This window comes from Trachypithecus francoisi, unplaced genomic scaffold, assembly GCF_009764315.1.
Source record: "Trachypithecus francoisi isolate TF-2019V2 unplaced genomic scaffold, Tfra_2.0 Lachesis_group1, whole genome shotgun sequence".
Taxonomy (NCBI): domain Eukaryota; kingdom Metazoa; phylum Chordata; class Mammalia; order Primates; family Cercopithecidae; genus Trachypithecus; species Trachypithecus francoisi.
The window spans coordinates 144,818,984-144,836,322 of record NW_022681454.1 but is presented as its reverse complement, the minus strand read 5'-3'; the positions used below and the strand labels follow the sequence as shown (position 1 = coordinate 144,836,322).

General features: G+C 45.1%; 2 protein-coding genes across 9 annotated transcripts in view; one reads left to right on the top strand and one right to left on the bottom strand.

Moving 5' to 3' along the window:
* Window positions 1–10,497, top strand: part of NR3C2 (nuclear receptor subfamily 3 group C member 2) — a 376,656-nt gene extending 366,159 nt beyond the window's left edge. For 6 of the 7 annotated variants that reach the window (XM_033215444.1, XM_033215442.1, XM_033215443.1 and 3 more), the window contains one exon: window positions 7,801–10,497. In XM_033215444.1, coding sequence (XP_033071335.1) covers window positions 7,801–7,956 — 156 coding nt within the window. In that variant the 3' untranslated portion in view covers window positions 7,957–10,497. The remainder of the gene's footprint in view (window positions 1–7,800) is intronic. The other variant, XM_033215446.1, reaches the window with a different exon arrangement.
* A 5,988-nt stretch (window positions 10,498–16,485) lies between these two features.
* ARHGAP10 (Rho GTPase activating protein 10) overlaps window positions 16,486–17,339 on the bottom strand; it is a 343,992-nt gene continuing 343,138 nt past the window's right edge. Inside the window, exon 23 of one of the 2 annotated variants that reach the window (XM_033215447.1) lies at window positions 16,486–17,269. In XM_033215447.1, the coding sequence (XP_033071338.1) occupies window positions 17,181–17,269 (89 nt within the window). In that variant the 3' untranslated portion in view covers window positions 16,486–17,180. The remainder of the gene's footprint in view (window positions 17,270–17,339) is intronic. The other variant, XM_033215448.1, reaches the window with a different exon arrangement.

Sequence of the window (17,339 nt, the reverse complement as noted above, 5' to 3'; positions counted from 1 at the left end):
GGCAAAAAACAAGGTTCTCCCATCCCTCATTTTATAGAATGGGGACCCAAGGACCAAGTTCCACCAAAATGGCACAGAGCAGGTTTCACAAACTGTGTTCCATAGAGGAAAATGGTGTTTTATCGTGGAAGATGTATGGGAAGGACAGAATCACAGCGCTCTTGCTCCAGCAGTACTTCTCCCCATCTTTAATAACTTGCTCCATGTCAGGTGGAGTTTGAAGCACTTTACCAGAGTCGCTCATTCATTCCTCTGAAACAACTCTGAAGCTCAGAGACTGTTCTTGTCCCCATGATACAGATGAGGAAACTGAGGCATAGCCTGTGTGTGTGAAGATGGTGCTGTTTCCCAGCTTTCTGGGCCCAAACATCCTGCGGGTGCAGAGCACATTAAACCCCACAGTCCTTGGTAGCTGATTAGGAAAATACCACTCTGCAGACTGAGGGCAGTGACACAGGTACAAACGGAAGCATGACAGTTCTTTCCCTGATGAGATTTTCTTGATTCCTGGTTTGTATTGGAAGCCTTTGCCAGTTATTTACTATCTGACTCAAAGCTTGCTAATTGATTTTAAAATCATCAGGGTAAGTTACAGATGCAAGTTCACCAGACTCATTATTAAACTATAGAGTTATTTTATGGCAGGTCACGTTCATATTGCCAGCTGTAATACACTTGGAAATAACCAAAAATCGTTTGTCCTATAATGGAATATAAACTACAGAAAAATTAGAGTCTATTTTTTCTGATTTGGAATTGCTATTCCTAATAAATGGAATAGCAGTGCTCTTGCTGTGCAATGGTAATGCTGTGCTGCATTTATAATTATTATTATACTTTAAGTTCTGGGGTACACGTGCCATGGTGGTTTGTTGTACCCATCAACCCATCATCTACATTAGGTATTTCTCCTAATGCTGTCCCTCCTCTAGTCCCCCACCCCCCAACAGGCCCCAGTGTGTGATGTTCCCCTGCCTGTGTCCATGTGTTCTCATTGTTCAACTCCCACTTTGAGTGAGAACATGCAGTGTTTGGTTTTCTGTTCTTGTGTTAGTTTGCTGAGAATGATGGTTTCCAGCTTCATCCATGTCCCTGCAAAGGACATGAACTCGTCCTTTTTATGGCAGCATAGTATTCCCTGGTGTATATGTGCCACATATTCTTTATCCAGTCTGTCACTGATGGGGATTTGGGTTGGTTCCAAGTCTATTTTGAACAGTGCCACAATAAACATACGTGTGCATGTGTCTTTATAGAATGATTTGTAATCCTTTGGGTATATACCCAATAATGGGATTGCTAAGTCAAATGGTATTTCTGGTTCTAGATCCTTGAGGAATCACCACACTGTCTTCTACAATGGTTGAACTAGTTTGCACTCCCACAAAAAGTGTTCCTATTTCTCCATATCCTTTCCAGCATCTGTTGTTTCCTAACTTTTTAATGATCGCCATGATGATGAGGTGGTGGTATCTCATTGTGGTTTTGATTTGCATTTCTCTAATGACCAGTGATGATGAGCTTTTTTTCAAATGTTTGTTGGCTGCATAAATGTTTTCTTTTGAGAAGTGTCTGTTCATATCCTTTGCCTACTTTTTGATGGGGTTTTTTTCTTGTAAATTTAAGTTCTTTGTAGATTCTGGATATTAGCCCTCTGTCAGATGGATAGATTGCAAAAATTTTCTCCCATTCTGTAGGTTACCTGTTCACTCTGGTGATAGTTTCTTTTGCTGTGCAGAAGTTCTTTAGTTTAATTAGATCCTATTTGTCAATTTTGGCTGTTGCTGCCATCGCTTTTGGTGTTTTTATTTGCCCATACCTATGTCCTGAATGGTATTGACTAGGTTTTCTTCTAGGGTTGTTACGGTTTTAGGTCTTATGTTTAACTCTTTAATCCATCTTGAGTGAATTTTTGTATAAGGTGTAAGGAAGAGGTCCAGTTTGTTTTCTGCATATGGCTAGCCAGTTTTCACAATACCATTTATTAAATAGAGAATCCTTTCCCCATTGTTTTATCAGGTTTGTCAAAGATCAGATGGTTGTAGATGTGTGGCATCATTTCTGAGGCCTCTTTCTGTTCCATTGGTCTGTATCTCTGTTTTGGTTATTTTATCCTTGTAGTATAAGCATGATGCCTCCAGCTTTGTTTTTTGCTTAGGTTTGTCTTGGCTATGCGGGCTTTTTTTTTTGGTTCCATATGAAATTTGAAGTCGTTTTTTTGTAATTCTGTGAAGAAAGTCAGTGGTAGCTGGTGGGGATAACATTGCATCTATAAATTGCTTTGGGCAGTATGGCCATTTTCATGATATTTGTTCCTATCCATTAGCATGGAATGTTTTTCCATTTGTTGTGTCATCTCTTATTTCCTTGAGACTTGAGGTCCTTCACATCCCTTGTACGTTGTATTTCTATTTTATTCTGTTTGTAGCAGTTGTGAATGGGAGTTCACTCATGATTTGGCTGTTTGTCTATTATTTGTGTATAGGAATGCTTGTGACTTTTGCACATTGATTTTGTATCCTGAGACTTTGCTGAAGTTGCTTATCAGCTTAAGGAGATTTTGGGCTGAGATGATGGAGTTTTCTAAATATAATCATGTCATCTGCAAACAATTTTAATTCCTCTCTTCCTATTTGAATACCCTTTATTTCTTTCTCTTGTCCGATTGCCCTTGCTAGAACTTCTAATACTATGTTGAATAGAAGTGGTGGGAGAGGGCATCCTTGTCTTGTGCCGGTTTTCGAAGGGAATGCTTCCAGGTTTTTTCCATTCAGTATGATATTGGCTGTGGGTTTGGCAGAAATAGCTATTATTTTGAGATATGTTCCATCAATACCTATTTTTTTGTCTGTTTTTTGAGACAGTCTCACTCAGTCACTCAGGCTGAATTGCAGTGGTGCAATCTTGGCTTACTGCAACCTCCACCTCCCAGGTAGCTGGGATTACAGGTGTATGCCACCATGCCTGGCCTTTTTTTTTTTTTTTTTTTTTTTTTAATAGAGACAGGGTTTCACCATTTTGGCCAGGCTGATCTCAAACTCCTGATCTCAAGTGATCCGCCCACCTCAGCCTCTCCAAGTGCTGGGATTATAGGCGTGAGCCACCGCACCCAGCTATTGAGAGTTTTTAGCATGAAGCCATGTTAAATTTTATCAAAGGCCTTTTCTGCATCTATTGAGATAATCGTGGTTTTTGTCATTGGTTCTGTTTATGTAATGGATTACGTTTATTGATTTGTGTATGTTGAACCAGCTTTGCATCCCAGGGATGAAGCTGACTTGATCGTGGTGGATAAGCTTTTTAATGTGCTGCTGGATTCAGTTTGCCCATATTGAGGATTTTTGCATCGATGGTCATCAGGAATATTGGCCTGAAATTCTCATTTTTTATTGTGTCTCTGCCAGGTTTTGGTATCAGGATGGTGCTGGCCTCATAAAATGAGTTAGGGAGGAGTCTCTCTCTCTCTTTTTCTATTGTTTGGAATAGTTTCAGAAGGAATGGTACCAGCTCCTCTTTGTACCTCTGGTAAAATCTGGCTGTGAATCCATCTGGTCCTGGAGTTTTTTTGGTTGATAGGTTATTAATTACTGCCTCAATTTCAGAACTTGTTTTTGGTCTATTCAGGCATTCGACTGCTTCCTGGTTTAGACTTGAGAGGGTGTGTGTCCAGAAAAATTTATCCATTTCTTCTAGATTTTCTAGTTTATTTGCATAGAGGTGTTTATAGTATTCTCTGATGTTAGTTTGTATTTCTGTGGGATCAGTGGTGATGCCCCTTTTATCATTTTTTTATTGTGTTTGATTCTTCTCTCTTCATTAGTCTAGCAGTCAATCTATTTTGATCTTTTCAAAAAAACACCTCCTGGATTGATTTTTTTGAAAGATTTTTTGTGTCTCTATCTCTTTCAGTTCTGCTCTGATCTTATTTATTGTCTTCTGCTAGCTTTTGAATGTGTTTGCTCTTGCTTCTGTAATTCTTTTAATTGTGATGCTAGGGTGTCAACTTTAGATCTTTCCTGCTTTCTCCTGTGGGCATTTAGTGCTATAGATTTGTCTAAACACTGCTTTAGCTGTGTCCCAGAGATCCTGGTACATTGTGTCTTTGCTCTCACTGGTTTCAAAGAACTTATTTCTACCTTCATTTTGTTATTTACCCAAGAATCACTCAGGAGCAGATTGTTCAGTTTCCATGTGGTTGTGTGTTTTAAGTGAGTTTCTTAATCCTGAGTTCTAATTTGATTGAACTGTGGTCTGAGAGACTGTTATTATTTCCATTCTTTTGCATTTGCTAAGGAGTGTTTTACTTCCAATTATGTGGTCAATTTTAGAATACGTGCAGTGAGGTGCCAAGAAGAATGTATATTCTGTTGATTTGGGGTGGAGAGTTCTGTAGATGTCTATTAGGTCTGCTTGGTCCAGAGCTGAGTTCAAGTCCTGAATGTCTTTAATTTTCTGTCTCATTAATCTGACAGTGGGGTGTTAAAGTCTCCCGATATTATTGTGCAGGAGTCTAAGTCTCTGTGTATATCTCTAAGAACCTGCTTTATGAATCTGGGTGCTCCTGTATTGGGTGCATATATATTCAGGATACTTAGCTCTTCTTGTTGCATTGATCCTTTTACTATTATGTAATGCCCTCTTTTGATCTTTGTTGGTTTAAAGTCTGTTTTATCAGACACTAGGATTGGAACTCCTGCTATTTTTGCTTTCCATTTGCTTGGTAAATATTCCTCCATCTCTTTGAGCCTATGTGTGTCTTTGCACATGAGATGAGTCTCCTGAATACAGCACACTGATGGGTCTTGACTCTTGATTGAATTTGCCAGACTATGTCTTTTAATTGGGGGCATTTAGCCCGTTTACATTTAAGGGGCCATTGTTATGTGTGAATTTAATCCTGTCATTACAATGCTAGCTGGTTGTTTTGCCCATTAGTTGATGCAGTTTCTTCACAGAATCGATGGTCTTTACAATTTAGTATGTTTTTGCAGTAGCTGGTACTGGTTGTTCCTTTCCATGTCTATTGCTTCCTTCAGGAGCTCTTGTAAGGCAGGCCTGGTGGTGACAGAATCTCTCAGCATTTGCTTGTCTGTCAAGGATTTTATTTCTCCTTCACTTATGAAGCGTAGTTTGGCTGGATATGAAATTCTGGGTTGAAAATTCTTTTAAGAATGTTGACTATTGGCCCCGACTCTCTTCTGGCTTGTAGGGTTTCTGCAGAGATCCGCCGTTACTGTGATGGGCTTCCCTTTGTGGGTAACCCGACCTTTCTCTCTGGCTTCCTTTAATATTTTTTCCTTCATTTCAACCTTGGTGAATCTGAGAATTAAATGTCTTGGAGTTGCTCTTCTCGAGGAGTATCTTTGTGGCATTCTCTGTATTTCCTGAATTTGAATGTTTGCCTGCCTTGCTAGGTTGGGGAAGTTCTCCTGGATAATATCCTGAAGAGTGTTTTCCAACTTGGTTCCATGCTCCCCATCACTTTCAGTTACACCAATCAAGCATAGATTTGGTATTTCTTGGAGGCTTTGTTCGTTTCTTTTCACTCTAATCTTCTCTTCTTGCTTTATTCTTTGAGCTGATCTTAAATCTCTGATATCCTTTCTTCTGCTTGATCAATTCAGCTATTGATAATTGTGTATGCTTCATGAAGTTCTCATGCTGTGTTTTTCAGCTCCATCAGGCCATTTATGTTCTTCTCTAAATTGGTTAGTTAACAATTCGTCTTTTTTCAAGGTTCTTAGCTTCCTTGCATTGGGTTAGAACATGCTCCTTTAGCTCAGAGGAGTTTGTTATTATCCACCTTCTGAAGCCTACTTCTGTCAATTCGTCGAACTTATTCTCCATCCATTTTTGTTCCCTTGCTGACGAGGAGTTGTGATCCTGTGTAGGAGAAGAGGCGTTCTGGTTTTTGGAATTTTCAGGCTTTTTTGCGCTGGTTTCTCCCCATCTTCGTGGATTTATCTACCTTTGGTCTTTGATGTTGGTGGCCTTCGGATGGGGTTTCTGTGTGGACATCCTTTTAGTTGATGTTGATGCTCTTCCTTTGTTAGTTTTCCTTCTACCAGTCAGGCCCCTCTGCTGTAGGTCTGCTGGAGTTTGCTGGAGGTCCACTCCAGACCCTGTGTATCACCAGCAGAGGCTGCAGAACAGCAAAGATTGCTGCCTATTCCTAACTCTGGAGGTTCTGTCCCAGAGGGGCACCCGCCAGATGCCAAGTGAAGCTCTCCTGTATGAGGTGTCTCCTTGTCAGGAGGCACAGGGATCAGGGACCCACTTCAGGAGGCAGTCTGTCCCTTATCAGAACTCTAGTGCTGTGCTGGGAGAACCACTGCTCTCTTCAGGGCTAGCAGGCAGGAACATTTAAGTCTGCTGAAACTGTGCCCACAGCCACCCCTTCCCCCAGGTGCTGTGTCCCAGGGAGATGGGGGTTTTATCTATAAGCCCCTGATTGGGGCTGCTGCCTTTTTTTCAGAGATGCCCTGTCCAGAGAGGAGGAATCTAGAGAGGCAGTCTGGCTACAGTGGCCTTGGGGAGCTGCAGTGTGCTCCACCCAGTTGGAACTTCCCAGTGGCTTTGTTTACACTGTGAGGGGAAAACAGCCTACTCAAGCCTCAGTAATGGCGGATGCTCCTCCCCACACCAAGCTGGAGCATCCCAGGTCAATTTCAGACTGCTGTACTGGCAGCAAGAATTTCAAGCCAGTGGATCTCAGCTTGCTAGGCTCTGTGGTGGTGGGATCCGCTGAGCTAGACCATTTGGCTCCTTGGCTTCAGCTCTCTTTCCAGGGAAGTGAATGGTTCTATCTCACTGGTGTTCCAGGTGCCACTTGGGTATGAAAAAAACTCCTGCAGCTAGCTCGGTGTCTACCCTAACTGGCACCCAGTTTTGTGCTTGAAACCCAGGGCCCTGGTGGTATAGGCACCCAAGGGAATCTCCTGGTCTATGGGTTGCAAAGACCCTGGGAAAAGTATAGTATCTGGGCCAGAAGCACCATTACAGCACAGTCCCTCACAGCTTCCCTTGGCTAGTGGAGGGAGTTCCCTGACCTCTTGCATTTCCTGGGTGAGATGACGCCCCACCCTGCATTGGCTCACCCTGCAGCAGTTCAGTTCAGGTCTGAAGGGGCCTTCACAGAGTAGGGAATATGAGCTAGGGGACACCCCAGAACCTATCCTTGATGTTTTTCACTGTCTCAAAATCAGCCTGAATAGGAAGTAGCTGAGGAGTCTTAGGTCTGCCCCACAGGGCAGGCACCCACAAGGAAGGAAGGAGGGCCCGGGGCTGCAGGTGGAAGTGCCAGCTTCCCCCAGTGGCAGCTTCATTGGCAGGCCCAGCTAGGGGGACACCGCAGCCGCCTGTGAGGTGCTCTGTCCTCCTCCTCACCCTCCTGGGCATCTGCGGTGCTTAGACCCTGAGCCAACACCTGCCCCTTCCCAGCAGCCCACCTTACACCCTGGGAAGTCCCATCGCCAGTACAAAGATACACGTGTAGGCACACATTTAGAAATTAGAATTTGATGTGTGCAGTACAGTGACCCAGTCACTATTAACTGTCACTGTCCCTGTTGCATCTGATACATTCAGTGCTCAAAATTTTCCACGAAAGGCAGATGACATGGATGATGTGAGCACCCTTCTTCCTCTCCCAGGACAGATGACTCTGCTCAGTTAATGAAAACGTGGTCTCCAGGGAGGCTTTCTGACTGTTGTCCTTTGAGTTCCCACCAGAGTCAGAATGCAGAGGGATGCAGGGTCGGAAGCGAGGCCTGTGTCATGCCCCCTGTGTCTGTGTTACAGCTGGTGAGCGACCTGCTGGAATTCTGCTTCTACACCTTCCGAGAGTCCCGTGCACTGAAGGTAGAGTTCCCCGCAATGCTGGTGGAGATCATCAGTGACCAGCTGCCCAAGGTGGAGTCGGGGAATGCCAAGCCACTCTACTTCCACCGGAAGTGACTGCCCGCTGCCCGGAAGAACTTTGCCTTAAGTTTCCCCGTGTTGTTCCACACCCAGAAGGACCCAAGAAAACCTGTTTCTAACATGTGATGGTTGATTCACACTTGTTTCTCAAGTTGAAAGTCATGTCAGAGGTTTGGAGCCGGGAAAGCTGTTTTTCCATGGATTTGGCGAGACCAGAGCAGTCTGAAGGATTCCCCCACTCCAATCCCCCAGCGCTTAGAGACATGTTCCTGCTCCTCGGGATGAAAAGCCATATCTAGTCAATAACTCTGATTTTGATATTTTCACAGATGGAAGTTTTAACTATGCCATGTAGTTTCTGGTATTGTTTGCTTGTTTTAAAAGGGTTCAAGGACTAACGAACTTTTTAAAGCTTACCCTTGGTTTGCACATAAAACGTATAGTCAATATGGGGCATTAATATTCTTTTGTTATTTAAAAAACACAAAAAATTAAAAAATATATACAGATTCCTGTTGTGTAATAACAGAACTCGTGGCATGGGGTGGCAGCCCCCTCTGAGCCCTTGCTCGTCCACGGTCTTCTGCATCACTGGTATACACACTCGTTAGCGTCCATTTCTTATTTAATTAGAATGGATAAGATGTTAAATGCCTTGGTTTGATTTCTAGTATCTATTGTGTTGGCTTTACAAATAATTAATTTTTTGCAGTCTTTTGCTGTGCTGTACATTACTGTATGTATAAATTATGAAGGACCTGAAATAAGGTATAAGGATCTTTTGTAAATGAGACACATACAAAATCTTTAATGGTTAATAGGATGAATGGGAAAGTATTTTTGAAAGAATTCTATTTTGCTGGAGACTATTTAAGTACTATCTTTGTCTAAACAAGGTAATTTTTTTTTTGTAAAGTGCAATGTCCTGCATGCATAATGAACCGTTTACAGTGTATTTAAGAAAGGGAAAGCTGTGCCTTTTTTAGCTTCATATCTAATTTACCATTTTACAGTCTCTGTTGTAAATAACCACACTTAAACCTCTTCATTTGTCTTGAAGCCTTTCTACTTTTTCTGTACTTTTTGTTTTGTTCTTGGTCTCCTGCTTGGGGCATTTGTGGGACTCCAGCACGTTTTCCGGCTTCTGCTTTATCCTACTCCATCGGGGAATGACACACTGCGGTGTCTGCAGCTCCTGGAAGGTGTCATTTGACAACACACGTGGGAGGAGGTGGTCCTGGGCGTGCTGCAGCTTCAGGAAAGCTGCCTTGTTCCCCTTTTCCTCCAGAAGCAGAACCAGCTCGACAAGAGAGAGACTGGGAACTAGATGGCTCAGAGAGCCTCTTTTTCTCCCCTTTTAGAAAATACAATTTTCTTCTGTGGGAAAAAGAAATTCCATGCACTTTCTCTGTTAAAGATCAGCTATTCCCTTCTGATCTTGGAAAGGGGTTCTGCACTCCTGGAACCAGTCACAGGAACACACAGATCATGGCAGGATGCGCTGGGACGGCCCATCTTGGCAAGGTTCAGTCTGAATGGCGTGGAGACCGGTAGATAGAGGGGTTTTAGATTTTTAAAAGGTAGGTTTTAAAAATAAATTTTATACATAAACAGTTTTGGAGAAAAACTACAGATCATATAAGCCAGACAGGGGCACTAAAATTTTTAATTCATTAATCTGTTCGGCACTGATGCAATTTATGGCTTTTCTCTTGCCCCAAATCACAAACATGTATCTTTGGGGAAACTAACAATATGATTGCACTAAATAAACTACTTTGAATAGAGGCCAAATTAATCTTTTAAAAGTGATGATAATCATCAGGTTTACTCAGTGAAATCATATTATTTTCCAAAATCTAAAAGCTGTAGCTGGAGAAGCCCATGGCCAGGAAGCAGCAGCAATTGGATCGACATTTTTCTCCAGGGTTCACCATGCAGGCAACATTACCTTGTCTTTCAAAAGACACCTGCCTTGTGCAAGGGGAAACCTGTGAAAGCTGCACTCAGAGGGAGGAGTTTTTCTTACATAATTTACAATTTCAGGAATTTAATTTATAGGCAGATCTTTAAATACAGTCAACTTACATGCACAGCAATATGAAAGCCACATTTTGAAGGTAATAAATACACAGCATGCAGACTGGGAGTTGCTAGAAAACAAATGACTTACTTAACAAAAGCAGCTTTTAGTTCAGACTAGTTTTTATAAAATGGGAATTCTGACTTAACCAGGTTTGGGATGGAGATGGTCTGCATCAGCTTTTTGTATTAACAAAGTTACTGGCTCTTTGTGTGTCTCCAGGTAACTTTGCTTGATTAAACAGCAAAGCCATATCCTAAATTCACTGTTGAATGCCTGTCCCAGTCCAAATTGTCTGTCTGCTCTTATTTTTGTACCATATTGCTCTTAAAAATCTTGGTTTGGTACAGTTCATAATTCACCAAAAGTTCATATAATTAAAAAAAAACACTAAATTAGTTTAAAATGAAGCAATTTATATCTTTATGCAAAAACATATGTCTGTCTTTGCAAAGGACTGTAAGCAGATTACAATAAATCCTTTACTTTAATCAGCTGTTGTTTTGGAGCGAATTCATTTGAATGTCTGTAGGTACACATGGATTTTGTGCCCTCCCAAATCTTGATTGTATGCACTCTGCCTACATCCAAGATGGAGAACTGTGGTTTTCCATGTTAGAAAGAGTCCTATGTTAGCCACATGTTAATTCTACTCTTTGGGGACTGATTAGAGACCTTGTTTCTAATACTTTTGATATTTGGTTCATTAAAATACTCTGTAACCATTGGATAACTATTGCCATGTAGTTGCTAAACCCTGTATATACATTGCCTCATTTATCTTCACAACCACATGAAAGCTTACTCTGCAGAATTTGAGACTAATGTGAGTGGAGCCCCCGTCTGATTCCAAAGTTCTTCCTCTACATGGTCTCACCCTGTCATCCCTCAGGACCCTTGCACCATCAAGAGGCTCAGCTCCCCATTGGCCACGATTCTTCTGACATTTCTGCAGGCTTGTCCCTTGGATTCCACTCATTAATATGGGTCACAAAGGAGCAGTAAGCAATCACCAGCTGGATTTTAAATAGAAAACATTTCCCACAAGATAAATTCAAGTACAGTACATTTTTAATGTGTTACTCAGCTGGTGATTGTTCAAATTATTTTTGCTTTCAGCAAGAGAAGACCATTAGATAGTGAAACGAACTCAGCTTTGTGAAACACAACAGATCCATTTCTGAACACAGCGCACCCACTGAACACAGCACAGGAAGCAAGTTGCGAGCACAAATTTTTGGTGTGTAAAATACTGTCGATGCAATTTTAGATTTAAAATTTTCAGAAAATTGACCTATTAGGGAACAGGGCTTTTCACAGAGCGCCCCTAACTTGAAACAAAAGCCATCTTGGGCTGGGAACCCACCCAAAGCTGGCAGGAGGCCCCTACAATGTGCACCCTTGGCTAAAGGGGGTGCCCTTTTCGAATTGAACAGACTCATTCTTGGGTCAATGTGACTATTTCCAACAATCTCTAGAAGTGCTCTCAGGCCAAAAGAATTCAGCCCACAGTTAGGAATCATTAGCTAAGAACTGGTCTCTGCCACAGAGACAGCCAGCCACTATATGCCAGAGCAGTTACAAAAAATTATGCCCAGTGATGCCTATGTATTTAGAGGCTTGTTTGCTTCTGTGTGCTGAATTCCCCCCAAGCAAATAGAAAACATTGTCCCTTTATGTACAAATCAGCGCTAACGTATTTTTTATAAACTCTGCAAATGTACACAGATTAAAATGACTTGATTACAAGTATCTCTGGCACTTTAATTTCAAGTCAGCCAGTTGCTACTGTAGCAATTTTCTTGGAAATAAAACAGTAGCTTCCCAAAAAACACTGGGTAAGGCATGATCTCAACACTGATCATGGACCAAGACTGTCCAAAGCAAAGTGAACAATGAGGCCAAGTGGCAGGCAGTTAGCTGCTGCTGTATAAGAGAACATCCCAAAACCCACTGCTTTAGATCAATCACCATTGACTATTTCTCATGAGTCTATGAGTCAGCTGGAGAAGCAGGCTGGGGTGTGCTGACCTGAGCCAGGCTCGGCTGAGCTGGGATTGTTTGTACCTCTGTGGTCAGCCCGCAGCTGTCTGGTCTGCAGTGGTCCTGCTCCATGTGGCCTCTCATCCTCCAGCAAGCTAGCCTGGGTTTATTTTCATGGCAAAGCCAGGGCTCTAAAAGAGACCCTGGAAAGGCATATAACACTTTCCATGCCTCTGACTGAATCAAGTTTGCTCCTACCCCATTGGCCAAAGCAAGTTGTGAGGTGAAGCCCTCAGTCAGCCTGAAAGGGCTCCACAAAAGGGCATGGTTTGGGGAGGGGTGAAAGATCAGGATTTTTAAATGTCTGCCACTAGTAGTTACTCAGATATTTTGCTGAAGCATGTATGTTGCCAAGACAGTGGTTTCCAAGTTTTCCCTAGTCTGAAAAACCCGTTTATATGGATCTCCATGCCCCAAGCCAGCCTGACTGAGGGTGGATGGCAGCACCTGTGAAAACTGGCCTGGCTGGGTCTGATCCTACTGCTCCCAGCATGGGAGCTGCTCCACCTTGCAGTGTTTCCTTAGTTGCTAAACTCCACAAGGAAGAAGAAATCCAGACACCAATGCATAGCCCTGAGCTGCCATGCATTCACTGCCCAAATTTACAGTGCAGGTCCTTTGTTGGGTCACAAATAGAAGTCTTTCCAGTCAAGTTGATCTTCAGATAGTGTTTTCCAAGGTATGCTAACCAGTAGATTGAGATACTTTCAGCTAGACATTTAAGCGTTAGAATGAGCTGAACTGCCCAAATGAAGTAGCAATAAATTACTGCTCAGGCCAGTCAAGGAGGAAGAGTGCTGAGAAGCAACTGAGAAGACATTTGCAGAACAAGGAGCGGGAGAGCTATTTGAGGACACACTCCTGGAATAGCATCCTCAGAGTGGACAGAAGAAAGCCACATGGCTCAAGAAGATTCAAGAAGTCGTGGAAAATATCTGGCCAAGGAAGGGGTCACCGGGACTGGTTTTGAGAGACTGGGAGAACCCCTAAGAAAGTGAGAAGATGCCCAGTCTGGAGGTGAATGGGAAGAAAGGCAAGCCCAAGAGAGCAGGAGCCTGGAGTGGATAGTGAAGAGTGGCGTTGGGAAGGAGCGGGGAGGCTGAGCAACGTTGGCAAAGGACAAGAGCAGGGAATGGCTTTTGCAGAAAAGATGCTGACAGGAAGCAGGTGGAGATTTACAGATGAGAAGTGGGACAGAAACCGACCCCCAAGCGCCACAGTGCCCTGCCCCTTGCCTTCTCCAGTCATCTCCATTTACTAAACCCCACTTCCTACCATGCGCCCATCCAGCACAGGACATTCACTCTCATTTAACTGTCACATCCCACAGGTTGTGTCTCCTCTTTCCATTTCACAGGCACAAACAGAACCATAAAAAGGTCAAGTAACTTACCAGAGGTCACCAAGATATAAAATAGCAAAAATAAGATTTCAAAACAGCTTGTTTGTAATGCAACATGCACTTTTCACCACTGTCTTATTTTCATAGAGCTGCTGTAACGAAGGACCACAAACTGGGTACCTTAAGCAGAAATGCATTTTCTCCCAGTTCTGGAGGCTGGAAGTCCAAGATGGAGGCGTCAACAGGGTTGGTTCCTTCAGTGAGGGCTGTGAAGAAGGGTCTATTCCAGGCCCCTCCCCTTGGCTTGTAGATGGCTGTCTTCTCCCTGTTTCTCTTCATGTCATCTTTCTTCTATGCGATCTCTCAGTGTCCAAATTTCCCCTTGTTTTAAGGACATCAGTCATATCGGATTAGGGCCAACCCTACCGTGCTCAGCTTAACTAGTGACATCTGCAAAGATTCTATTTCCAAATGACGTCACATTCTGAGGGACTGGGGGTTAAGGACTTCAACATATGAATTTGGGGAGTGGGAAACAATTCAACTCGTAACAGCATGGCCCTGAGGACAAGATGGCACAGCAGAAAGAACATGTGACTAGCTTATTGAACCTGAGGAAGCAAGTGCTCCTTCTCCATTTTCTCATCCATAAAATGGGCTAATATCCCCTGGCTTGTGCAGTCACTGTAAGGAAAGAATGAGTTAGACATCCATCTCTGGCATGGACACCCACTGCTTTTCCCTTCCATATCCCCAACCGCAGGTATGGCTGCTACTACAAAGGAAGGAGGGTGAGGTTACAGCCCCTGCAAGTCCTTTGGCTCTGTTTTCACCTGGCATCTCCTTTACAGATGCGAGGAACACCAGGGAAGGCCCTGTGGGTAGCACCATCAGATGCAAGCCCTGCAGCCCCAGTGCCAACAAGAAACGCATGGCCTGAGTGCTCTTTTTTGCCTCAAACCACCATAGTGCCTCTGAATGAACACAGGATATGGACCTGGTCTAGGCAGCTGCAGTTGGTGCTGCAGGAGCTGAGCAAGGTAGGGCTGAGGGAAGGCCAGGTAGCCTCAGCAGAGCCTGGGGAGCAGCCACACCCATCCAGCTAAAACAGCAAAACATACTCCACTCCCCTTCTAGGGGAAGGAAGATGATCCACCAAAGTAAGAAAACACCTCCTGATCCCGCTCCTCAGTACATCCTGGGCCATGTCCGGGGTAAGCTCCCTGCCCAGAGGCTTGGCAGTCCTGGCCACACTGCTGTGCACGTGTCACATTCTTAGACAGAAACACCCCTGCTCCCCTCTGGCACTACCCCACTCTTCCCCAGAGGGCCACAGGAGGGGTCTTCAGCTCTTAAGGCCATAGGAGCCTCCACAGGGCACAGTTTGAGAACTTCCCTACTTGTCACCCCATCAATCTAAGGAACACAGAGGGCCCTGATGACATAGATGCAAGATACTGCTGTTCTTACTCACTGGAGTAAGAAAAATGGGAACAGCAGTTCCTATTAGCCAAGCCCTCCCCACATACTGGGTGCGCTGCTTCTATTAGGTCATTTCAACCCCAAACCTCTCAGGATCGTTTCATTTTTAGGAGGCTGGAACAGAATCATGGGGGTGACTGATCTTGCCCAAGGTCACACGGCTAGCCAAACTTGGTGGTGATTTCTTTAAGTGGTGGTAAAACCGCTTTGAGGGGAATGGCAGGTTGGGTGCATCTCACTGTTAACAATAGGAATCTCCGGCAAGCAAACAAATCAATCAAGACCTGGTGCAGGGAGTTTTCTTTTTAATGGCCCCTGGGGATAGACCAATTAGGAATCTGCCAGGAAGCCACTCCCAACACTAACCTGAGCCTGCTCTAGCTGCCCACAGGTTTGCCTTTGCCTGCAGAGGGGCCCTCACAGAAGTGGAACATGCCAGCAACCTCTTCTCAGGAGTCAAGTTTCCTTCTACATCCCAAGCAACGAGTCGGGGCAGCAATGACAACTCAGAACACAGGCTCCTGGAGGTTCTGCTGCCCCAGCCCTAGGGCCAAGCCAGCCCCTGCCCAGGCCTCAGACCCGCCTGTGGTAGGGTGGCCCTGGGCTCCTCTGCGGTCTCAATGCTCTTCACTGGGCGCGTGATTATTTTAAATTATGTTGCATCGAAATTGTCCTTATTTTTATTTGCAATACGGATACTTTTCAAGAAGCACATTTCCTCATACACATACGACTCCCAAACTCCACACCCTCACGTCATCCACGTGAGGTGACTTCCAAGATGTTAACTGGCAAGCTCTTGAGTCAGTTCATCTGGGGATGAGGCAACAAACACATCTGTCCTTTGATAAATGCTTGAGAGAAGTCCGACAGGTCCAGGAACCTCCTATGGCAATGCGTGGAAAGACATGCCTGGCCCCAGAGCAGCCTCTGGGGCATGGGGCTGGCTTCAGAATCTTGGGGCCACTAAAACTAAGCCCCACATTCCAAGGGAAGTCCCCTCTTCCTCAAGAGGTTGTTGCACCCCATAGCTTGGAGGTGGAGGAGAATGAGGAAGCGTCAGAGCAAGGCCTGCCCATGCTGGAGGTGGCCATCCGCTAGGGGTGGCCATCCGCACGGGGTAGGGCAGGGTCAAGGGTAAAGGCTCCTCCGGGAAGGTGTGCTCTGCCTCCCTCTCCTCCCTCAACACTGAAATTAATCCAGATGGAGATTAGTAAGGAGGCCTGGAAGGCAGAGGCAAGCTGGGAGGTGTGGGATAAGCATGTACAATGGTGCTGGTAGGAGGGCTGGTCCCAGGGCACTGAGACAGCCCACACCAACCACTCAGGGCCAAAGCCCCAGCCCTGCTCCAGGTCCTGCAGGCACCAGGGTAGAGAGGCCTGTGCAGCCACTGGAGGAGATGTGAATGCCCTTCCAGGATTGCACACATCAGAGGCTGCCCCCGCCCCCGGGAACACGCCTCACTGCAAATACTCCAGGCTCCCTGCTAACAGATTCCACCTGTGAGCACGCCGACAGCGGAGAGAGACGAGTCCCATCGCAGGCTGCCAATTCATAAATCAAGACAGGGCAATGACTTCCACGACCGCTTCCCCACATTAGGACAGACAAATCAAATAGTAAATTACAGTTTATTTCATTTACAGAGACCTTGAGGCAAAAAGGTGGTGTCTGGAAAAGAGCACACGGGTGAGGAGCACCGAGAAGCCTGTTACAAATACGCCAGTGCACGCCGCCAGCGCAGTGAGCGTGGGGTCCCGCAGGTGGCCGTCTAGGAAGAGTAGGCTGGAGAAGCACATCTCTCTGCTTCCCTCTGGCTTGAGACCATCTCCCCCGTACCAGCAGCAGCCCTCCCAGCCAGGCCGCCGGAGCCAGGCATGCGCTCTGCAGACCTATCGCTGTGAGCAGCACAGTTCCCTTGAACATCGTGGCAGCAGGTGCTCCGGGAGGAGAGGGAGCCGGGGTGGCTCTGGTGACGTGACTGCCAGTGGGGGCGACACGGGTGGCAGAAGGCTGCCCTCCCTCTCGTTCTATATGCTGGATAATTAAAATCCCAAGTCCCGATACTTGACAAATGAAAAGTCCATTCTGCGAATCCTGACATCCCCCTCCTGATCCACAATCACAGTTCAGTGCGGTGCGTTCCCATCCCCGCCCACGCCCCACCCCCAAGGCTGATCATGATGATGGTAACTCCCAAGTGTGGAGGTACCTGTGGGTGCAGCCCAGAGCCTCAGAGGAGGAAGGCGGCTCTCTGCCCCCAGGCAGGTCCCTGGGTGGCAGGGTCAGCAGGGGCTCTGCGTCCAGGAGCTACAGCAGCTTGACGTAATTCTGTGGAATCAGCCCCCTCTTGCCGTTCAGAGTCCCTTCTAGCCAGCCAGGTTCCCTGGAGGTTTGTACTGAAAAGGAAGAGAAAAATCACCTTAACAAAATGTCCCCAAGTACTTGCCTCCTGGGTGTTCACTTAAA